The 10,322-nt window shown below is 41.3% G+C and overlaps 1 protein-coding gene across 1 annotated transcript in view; it reads left to right on the forward strand.

Annotated features, from left to right (window-relative positions):
* Nucleotides 1-4,556: 4,556 nt before the first annotated feature.
* Nucleotides 4,557-10,322, forward strand: part of LOC106536727 (extracellular sulfatase Sulf-2) — a gene marked incomplete at its 5' end in the record, with an annotated part of 15,272 nt that continues 9,506 nt past the window's right edge. The window contains 6 exon segments of the mRNA XM_014034046.1: nt 4,557-4,815; nt 5,549-5,788; nt 5,872-6,023; nt 7,350-7,519; nt 8,835-8,985; nt 9,241-9,416. Of these exon segments, the coding sequence (XP_013889500.1) occupies nt 4,617-4,815; nt 5,549-5,788; nt 5,872-6,023; nt 7,350-7,519; nt 8,835-8,985; nt 9,241-9,416 (1,088 nt within the window).

The raw sequence follows: 10,322 nt of genomic DNA on the forward strand, positions 1-10,322 counted from the left end.
CACACACACACACACACACACACACACACACACACACACACACACACACACACACACACACACACACTCCTCTGAGAGAAAGTTACTCTCACAGATGCATGCCTTTGCACAATTTGCATCTGAATACCAACTTTTGTTTGAAAATTCAAGGGTCCTTGGAGATTCTGCACACTCTGTTCAGAGCCAGGCATGCCAGTGGGAACAAAGTCACACATTAGCAAAGCCCTGCCAGCCTCAATTATGACCAAAGGGATTGGCTTGATAATGTTGCAGCAGACCACATTCAGCCCTGAATGTGTCCATCCAAACTTTTCTGGCCACTTCCTTTATGCTTTTCTTCAGCGTTAAGGAATGGTGGATTGAAAATTTCWGTGTAAAAAAAGGAGGCAGAGGATCTCTGCTCCTGCATTCCGTTTGATTCTGCTCTATTTTATATGGAAACTGTGGTCTGAGACTCTACTTTAATATGGAACAATCCATCTGCAGTCAGTCTTCATGGTCTTTGTTCTTTTTCGGCTGCATGCCTGAATTTATTTTTTACTTTTCTCACGCTTTTTTTAACGTCTTTTTCCTCCAACCTTTTCCATCTCAGAGTATTCGAGAGAGAAACTTCGAGTGTGACTTCAAATTTGTGGGCTCTTTTTTTCCATATATCTCATGCATTATGAGACTCCGCTGATTAAATTGCAAGTACACTATGACTCTCCCTCCTTTAATATGTAATATATGTGTTTTTTTTCCCTCTGGTTCTCTCATATTCAGACTGTGTTTTTGTGCACCTCTGAGGACCAGAGATCGGATGAATCAGACTTTATGCCTCTTTCAAAGCCCAAGGTGTTTTATTTATAGAAGAAAAGTACCTTAACCCCTTTGAAAAGTCTGAAAAGATTTATCAGCTGCTCTCTCCGCTTTCTCGCTGCCTCACTTGACCTGTGATACTTGAAGTGCAGATGTGGGTAGCTGGGCAGTGTAAAGCATCTGCCCGTCGATCTGGTGTGTGTTTTCATCCCCCCACGCTTGCCGCTTTCTTACCATCGTGCCCATGCTGTGACATGGGCCGCCCTGTTGTCACCACATTTATAATTCAGTCTTATCAATAAAAGATGGATGACATTAAGTTTTTATCTGGTGATGCAGTGCTGCTGTCTAGAGCCTCTTTACAAGCACATCACTGAGGAGCAAAACTTTCCCTCTGTGTTTTTACCTCCAGGCATCACTTGGCATTAGKATAACCTCAGATGATCCTTGTTTCTGCTACATGCTTTTAGAGGCTTATTCTCTGTGATCTCATATTCTGCTAGCTTACTCCCACAGCCATCCTCCCTATAAGCCCCTGGCCCTTAATGAGTTTTGCTGAGAGATATATTTGTGCGTGTTGTCTTCTGCTTCTGTCTAAATGGCAAAAAAATCCCCCCTTTCATTTTGTCTTATTGGGCTGAATCAGCATTGTCGTTTCACAGTTCACTTAGTGCAAAGAGCTGATGCGGGCGTAGCTCTGTCAGGAAAACGAGCTCAAAAAATCCCCCCCCCCCCCAAGTTTACAGAAAACAGCGTGGCCCGCCTTGAATTATAAATGCACGCAAACCCTCACATTTGTGGAGGCTGAGATCAGCTGTGCTAAGCGCTGCTGTTTTCAAACAGCTGTCCATCTCCGTGTTTCCAYACGTCTCCAACCATCTAATAGCTTCGATCTGCTTCGACACTGTGTTTTCATCTCCTTCTGTCCTTTTTTGTTTCATGGAGCATATACCGCCCAGTGAGATAAACAATCTGTGGGATGAAAGAGAGAGGCATGGAGCAAACTGGGAGAAAATAACTGTATGTGTCAGTTAGAGCTGATAAAAGCCTGAAAATCCAATTAGTCCTCAGTATCAGGTGGAGGAGGACTATCCAGAACGTCACCTTTTATCATAACACAAGTGTCTATTGATAATTTAGTTTTTGTTTGTGTTAGATCTATTTTTGTCATTATGGCTGGTTTTGCCCACATCAGCTTATTGCAAAGAAAAACAAATATCAAAGGCAAGAACTGTCAGCAGAAAGTGGAAGGGGTTGATCTCCATACCATCGCAAGTCTATTCTTAATTTACTGTGGATGTCCCAGAATTCATTTGTGAACACAAACCACTGAATACAGATGGAGCTCAGTAAATGTGTGTCCTTTTATCTTTTTTTTAATGGTGGATTACCTTGTTGCTGGTGTTTTGTTTTCATCCCATGCCAAAAATCGAAGACGATATTCGGGCTGAGAGGAAACATGAAAAGTGAGCGAGGGCAGTTTGGAACGGCGCAGCGCCTCAGGTCAGAGATCGTACGTCCCCTGAGGGAAGAACCACATGCCCCCCGGGAGCAGGAAACCAGAGCAAACACAGCTGCTGTCATGCGTTCATCTGTGTGTGCACGTATCCACATGGTGTGGATTTACATGTGTAGGTGTGCACTTTTTGTGCAAAGCAAAATCGTGGTGGAAAAAGGAAGACATGTGTGGGTGTTTTTGCAATAAGGAAGAACCTTAATGAGCACAATCTGGACAACGGAGTACAGACCAAAAGGAAACAGAAGGACTTTGAGTTAGAATTCATCTCTTTTACATTCAGCTCACTCTTGCTTCATGTGCTTAGACTCTGAAAAGAGTTGAACATTAACGGTGTGTCATGGTTGTGAATGTATGCATCCAGACACAGCTGCATGGGTTCATTTGTTCCACTTCTTTTCCTTCGTAACAAACGGTCACGCTCTTCTTGAGAGGTTGAAGCCCCAGAAGACGGGTTGTGTTTATTGGCTTCATTTTGAAAACATGGATTGCTCTGGCTATACTTCACGTTTACAAACACGCAACATGCAACAACCCAACCTCTCACATTTTTGTGACGCTAGAGCTTCTTAGCTGGTGATCTGAAGTTGCTGTTTTGATGTTGTATGATTGTCGTTGCTGGGTTGTATCAGATTATACTGTATGTCATTATTATGGTTGTTTTTAAAATGTGGATGACTCACAAGTTCATGAAACACACTTGATTTCTGTTTTTCATTTAAACTGTTTCATCTTTTGTTTTTGGGKTTTTTTAGTTTATTTTATATAGCAGGTTTATGAGTTTTAGAACATGAAGGAACCAGTTCTCAATTCTTATGTTTGATGTTTTTACCCAAAAGGTGAAAGAGTAAAAAAATGCCATGAACTGAGGGGCGGATCTAGATGTTTTTGCATGGGGTGGCACAGGCCAAGATGGGGTTTTTTGTGTTTTGTTTTTTGTTTTTTGAGGGGGGGGCACATACAAATGAGTAAAACTACTCTGAATTTCGGTATTCAAGATGGCCTCCATAGCTAACTTCAACCGGCTATTCTTTTTAAAGAAATATTGAGTAGAAATTTTGATTGATTGAAGTCAAGAATGATAAAAAAACATGTTGATTGTTGGTTCCACCTAAGATAACTGCTAATGCAAATAAAGAACTATAATTTAGCCATTTATAAACACACAGAGGAAAATTAGTGTAGYAGTAGCCAAGAAGTAATCTTTTACAAAGTCTGATTTTAAATACAAAATCCAAGATGGCTGCCAAAGCTAATTTTAAATGACAACAACTCAGACATTTTTAGAAATAGTGAGCTGAAATCTTGTGTGGTGGTAGCCAAGAGTGTAAAGCATTTGATCAGAGAGCAAAAAATGTTTCTCATTATATGCCCACCTTTGAAATGCCACATAAATCCCACCCCACTTGTCAATCGTTTGAGGGGGGTATCTGGGGGTGGCCACCCCTCTGGCTCCGCCCATTAGATTAAAATGATGTATGTAATCACTGTATGTACAACTGAACAAGTTTTGGAGTCAAGATGTTCACCACAGCTACTCCACATTTGCTAGTACAAAGATAATTTGGTCAGTTGTACAGATATGAAGCTGATATTTCATGTGGTAGTAGCTGAGAGTCATTTACAACACATACTCTGAGTACACTTTATTTTCAAAGTTTRAGCAAAACAACTACAACTTTGTTATTTCTCAACAACAAGACAATCAGTATAAAACTCTATCATGGAAGGGGATGGGTGATATGCAGGTGATAACTGTAGGACTTTTTTTCTACAGTTTTTCTTGAAGCTTCAGGGTAAATGTTAGCTTGTTGTATCCTAAAGTTTATTTTCATCTACTGACTCCTGTTTTCACTCAGCCCAGCTCATCCTGTCTCTCCTTCACCTCTGCCTCCCACTCCTCCCCCTAACCCCTCTGCCCTGCATCTCTCCTGTCCACAAAACCCTCTCACGGGGAGGTGAGGTTTGAGCTGGCCCCTGGCCCAGGCCCATTAGCCCCAGCCTGGCAGCCGTGTGCTCATCACCAGAGATCATTACAACCAGCCAATGACACCACTCTAATGCATCATTAATGATTGATTAACGAGCTGAGCTCAGCCCAAACGGGTGCATTTGCGTGGAAGAACACCCTGTAATGGCTATGTATGGCTTGCATCTGCTAATTTTTAATGTGGTTTCTGTGTGTCCATGTGGATGTGCATGTTTTATTCTTATCAGTCCCCTCCTGTGTCCTGTTTCACAGGCTGCACGGGGGACCTACAGACTGGATGAAGGACTGAGGAGGAGACTACAGTTTGTCACGATGGCGGGGCGAGGGCACCCTGCCACTCTCCTTCTTCTTTTTCTCTTTCTTGTCCTGGTGGGAAGCCTCCCTGAGGTGAAGGGCTTCAGCTACTTGTCTGGATATCGCCTCAGGTCTCGCCTGCAGAGGGACCGCCACATGAGAAACGTCCGACCCAATATCATTCTGATTCTCACTGATGATCAGGACATAGAGCTGGGTAAGAGGGATAATCCCATATGACTGGGCATCTTGTTTGCTTTTGTTTCATGTCCCCTGAGTATGGGTATTCTGTCCGTGTGGATCCAACAACATTTGCAAGAGAAAGTCAGCCTAATTCCACCTCCTGGCAACAGAACAGCTGGTTCAAAGTCATAAGTTCCCTTTGCCAACTCTGTTTCTGGCATGAAATGAGGGCAGCCTATGGCTTCCATTGTCTGGTTGCCAAAGTCTGACCATCTCCCTACCCGCTTAAGTCCTTTAGCAGCATATTGGATTGGAGTAGCTGCATAATGGCCTCTGTGACATCCTTTGTCCCCGTGTGATCGCAGTGAGAGGACTACCATTGAAAAGCAGGAATTTATGGTCAAGCATCTGTTTCCCCAAACAATCACCATCAGCCTGTAAAGCTTTTGGTACACACACATCTAAATGGGTCACAGTTTACCAAAAAGATTTAGTGCCTCATTTGACTTCAGCTCAGAGGACAKGGACTTCAACTCATTTAACTTTAACCCTTGTTTTTCTCTCTCACTGTATTCTTAATGATTCCACCATTTTTTGCCTTTTTAAAATACTTTCTTGTTGAGTATCTATGTATCTGAAGCACTCTTCCCACTCTGCAGATTTCTTACTCAATGGGTTCACTTCACTCCTATTGTTCAACTCTGAATCCTAATTTTCGTCTCTTTCTCTCCCTGTTATTGTTTGTTTGTTTGTTTGTTTTTCCTCAGGTTCAATGCAGGCCATGAACAAAACTCGTCGAATCATGGAGAAAGGCGGCACACATTTTTCAAATGCTTTCTCCACCACCCCCATGTGCTGCCCGTCCCGGTCCTCCATCCTGACAGGGAAGTATGTGCACAACCACCACACTTACACCAACAACGAGAACTGCTCCTCGCCGTCATGGCAGGCCCACCATGAGCCGCACACATTTGCCGTGCACCTCAATAACTCTGGTTACAGGACAGGTGAGCGCCGTTTCATCATGCATGAGATGCCAAGAAAAACTGTGAATTTGGTACATTAATATTTTGCTCACATAAATTCCCAGCCTTCTTTGGAAAGTATTTGAACGAGTACAACGGCTCGTWTGTGCCCCCTGGCTGGAAGGAATGGGTGGCGCTGGTGAAAAACTCTCGCTTCTACAACTACACCCTCTGCAGAAACGGAGTGCGAGAAAAACACAACAGTGATTACTCAAAGGTATTCTCTCCTGCCCTGTTACTGCAAGATACCTAACCTAACCCTAACACCTTCATCTATAGAATAGTCCTCTAAATAGTCATCAGGAAAGGTTTATAAATGTATACATTTGAGCATTTTCCTTTAGTATTCATGTGAGAATGTCCCAATGGAAGAAAATGAATGGAACCTGATAAACATCAAMTGTTTAAACTTAGAAATTATTCAACTTTTGAAAATTAAGTAATTTTGAATTTATGGCCAGCCACATYTGAAAAAAGTGGGACTGTGTTTATTACTGCAAATATTCTCTTTTCTTTTAGCAACAGTGTAGAAGTTAGGAACTGAGACCAGCTGCTGGAGTCTCTTTTTTGTCTGATGTAGAATTCTAGCTGTTCAGCAGTCCTTCAGCAGTCATCATGCACCAAATGTTTTCCCCTGGTGGGAGGTGTGGACTGCATGTAGGCTGCTTCAACACCCAGACTCCATGCTGTTGTAATGAAGGTTTAGCTGAAATATGCAAGGTTTTTCTTCAAACAATTGTTGTCTGGTTAGGAGCATACGTTGTTCTAAACCCTGAGTATACTTTTCTATATAGATTGTACTTTTTTATACATGTAAGCTACTCATGACAGAGGCACGAATGCACTCCCATACCATCAGAGAGACAGGCTTTTTAACTGCACAGGAAAACCACTTGGATCGTCCCTTTTCTCTTAATCACAGAGGACATGGTGTTCATGTTTTCCAAAAAGAATGTCAACAAAAGGATTGTAAAATTTTTATATTATATTATTATCTTTATTAATTTCATTAAAAAAACACATTTATAACAAAAAATACAAACCAAACACAATGAAAGGTAGCAGAAGAGGAAAAAAATCTTAGATCTGCCCCATTTACAAAAAATAATATTAATTACAAACAATAATAATCAAATTATAAAACTAAACAAAAAGTTTAACTCATCAAACAGTAACTCTTACAAATACAAATTATACACTTTCAAAATTGTAAATTTTTTTTAGTTGCAACATTTGGTATGTTTACAACCATGTGAATAATATCCAGATTTAAGAGACTTTATAGCCTTCTCTTTTAATTTGCATTTTGAACAACATCCTAACTTCAATTAATGAGGTTGTAAAATAAAAAAAGACATTTAAAGCTAAAAATGTTTTGGTTTTATCAACCAGATAAACAGTTTATTAAACATATGCTCAACTCTGCTTCAGCCGCTGATGATTGGCTCTGATCCAACACAGCTGTGTGAGCTCTGACATCTGCTCTGTCACTCCTGTTCTCTCTAACCGAGTGTCTGCTGGACAACATTCACTTTCTCTCCAGGACTACCTGACAGACATCATCACCAACGACAGCATCAACTACTTCCGTATGTCCAAGAAGATGTACCCTCACCGGCCCATCATGATGGTCCTGAGCCATGTGGCTCCACACGGTCCAGAGGACTCTGCCCCACAGTACAGCTTTGCCTTCCCCAATGCCTCGCAGCACATGTAAGGATGTCAGAAAGTTACTTAAAAAGTTTATTTTTAAATATAAAGCACTATGATTACCAAACTAAGAAATGCCAAACTCTTTCAGGGTTTTCTATGAATAAATTTGGAACAAAAAAAACTGTCAGCCTGTTTGAGCCAAAGCTTTGAGACAAAGCTGAAAGTACAAGAATACATTTATACATTTTTTATTTTTATTTGATAGCAAATGACTCATTCCTGCATTCACATTTCCAGAATCTCAGCTCAATCTTCAGTGTGCTGTAGGCAGCTGAAGCTTGTCGCACCGCTGCTGTTTCACTCCGGTTTATTTGTCTCGAGTTGTTCACATTAGTGTTGTCTATATAACAAGCCTCGTTCATCCGTACTGTTTTGTCAGGCATGATCAAAGAGAAGCACAAATGAGGTTCACTTAAGGCATAGGTGATAATTTAGACACACATAAAAGCAAATATGTGCTGCACACCTCCTATCTTTTCACCCTTTGATTTTCTGACCCTCTGCACTCGTGGCTGGATCTTTTCTGCTGCCAGCTAATAGCAAGCCCACTATTGGCCTCCAGAGATGTATCTAAAACCAGTAATGAGATTGTATTTTCCACTCTTTTCCTCCAACCCCCTCACACACTCATACTGCTTCATCTAATCCCTCCAGCATCATTAACCTGCTTCACACTGCCTTTATACACAGAAAATTCAGACAATTCAACCCCAGTGTCTTTGTGCAAACTTTTTATTGCTTTGTCCGTAAATGCACTCTCTCTTGGGCTTTAGTAGCTCAGAGCGCTTTCTCTGGCCCTTTTTTTTCACTCCACCTCCATCTGTCCTCATTAGGAAGAGGAGAAGATTGAGGCAGTAAAATTTATGCACTAATCTGGAGATAAACCCTCTCACCTTGACACTCACTTTACAATTTATTGCAGACAGAACTGCTTGACAGTGACAAAATCGTTACACACAAAGATTCTGCGTGTTTTTCTTACCGAACCTCACAGATAATTACACTTTTTTGTTACTTAGAGTTAAATATCAGTTCGTTTGATTCCAACACTTTGCATTTTACATTGTTTTTTTAGCTCCAGTTTTACTTTGAATAAACTGTTTTCTTTCTTCTCTGTAAAGACATTAGCATACAGCAGCAGATACACTGTAGTTGCTGTGAGCGCACAGTTTATTTGTAAACATTTCTTGTAACCTAAAGCTTCAGCTTCATTAAATAATTTTTTAGTGTGCTTTCCCTTAGGATTCAAATTTTTAAAAATGCAGTTTTACACTAAAAAAATGTCTTACTTTTAATTTATTTGTTCTCTTTGAAGAACTCCAAGCTACAACTATGCCCCAAACCCAGACAAGCACTGGATCCTGCGCTACACTGGACCCATGAAGCCGGTCCACATGCAGTTCACCAACATGCTCCAGAGCCGCAGGATGCAGACTCTGCTGTCTGTGGATGACAGTGTGGAGAAGGTGGGCAGACAAGCAGGCAGTCGTTTGCCTTAAACACACATACACTCAGACGCACACGTACAACTCATCTAACAGCCGGGGGTCCAGGGAGATCTGTGCCTCTTCTGACAGGGACTGGATAATGAATTCACTGACACACTTGGTAAATTGTTCAATCTCTTTTTCCCTGAAACTGGCACAGGAGATTTGAATAATCATTCTGAAAGTTTAACTTTTTACGCTGCGTGAGTGTTAAATGAGTTGTATCTGCTGTAGGTGTACAACATGTTGGTGGAGACAGGTGAGGTGGACAACACCTACATCATTTACACCTCGGACCACGGCTATCATATTGGCCAGTTTGGTTTGGTGAAGGGCAAATCGATGCCTTATGAATTTGATATCCGTGTACCTTTCTACGTACGAGGACCTAATGTGGAGCAAGGCACCATGTGAGTGACTCACTTTGATTTCCTGTCATAATCATTGTTAAACACTCACTATCCTCTTCACTGGGTACACTTGTTCAGTTGCTTGGTAACACAAATAGCTAATCAGCCAATCACATGGCAGCACCTCAATGCATTTAAACCTCTAGATGGAGTGAAGACGACTTGCCGAAGTTCAAACCCAGCATCAAAGCAAAAAGAAAAGAGATTTAGGTGATTTTGAACATGGATTTTGGTGCCAGACGTGCTAATCTCTGTATTTTAGAAACGTCTAATCTGATCTGAGCTGATCTACTGGGATTTTCAAGCACAATCATCTCTTGGGTTTACAGCGAATGCTTGAAAAATAAAAGAAAATATTCAGTGAGCAACGTTTGTGTGAATAAAAATACCTTGTCAGAGGAAAATGAACAGACTGGTTAAAGATGACAAAMAAAGAACCAGTAGCTCAAATTTACACTCGTTACAACCAAAGTTCTGCAGAACACCATCACTGAACACAACACATTAAACCTTAAAGCAGCCAGCAGAAGACCACACTGGGTGTCACTCCTGTCAGCTGAGAACAGGAAACTGAAGCTACAGTTCAGACTCACCAGAACTGGAAAATAAGATACTGTAAAAATATTTCCTGGTCTGGTGAGTAGCTGTAAACCATAGAGATTGTTGTGCACGAAAATCTCTGAAAAGCTCAAACCAGCCTGTCTAGCACCAAAAACCATGACATGTTCAAATCTACATGTCTATGGATGGATGGATGGATGTGTAGGGGTCACCTCGAGTGAAGAAACAGGAATTACTGCCTCAAAGCAGGTCTTGCAGGCCTGAGAATTGGCAGGAACGCTGAACTCTTATTTTAGGCCATGACGGGTCATTTCAACCTATACGAGGACTTCAGTTCTCTTAATT

Source organism: Austrofundulus limnaeus, unplaced genomic scaffold (assembly GCF_001266775.1).
Source record: "Austrofundulus limnaeus strain Quisiro unplaced genomic scaffold, Austrofundulus_limnaeus-1.0 Scaffold1950, whole genome shotgun sequence".
Taxonomy (NCBI): domain Eukaryota; kingdom Metazoa; phylum Chordata; class Actinopteri; order Cyprinodontiformes; family Rivulidae; genus Austrofundulus; species Austrofundulus limnaeus.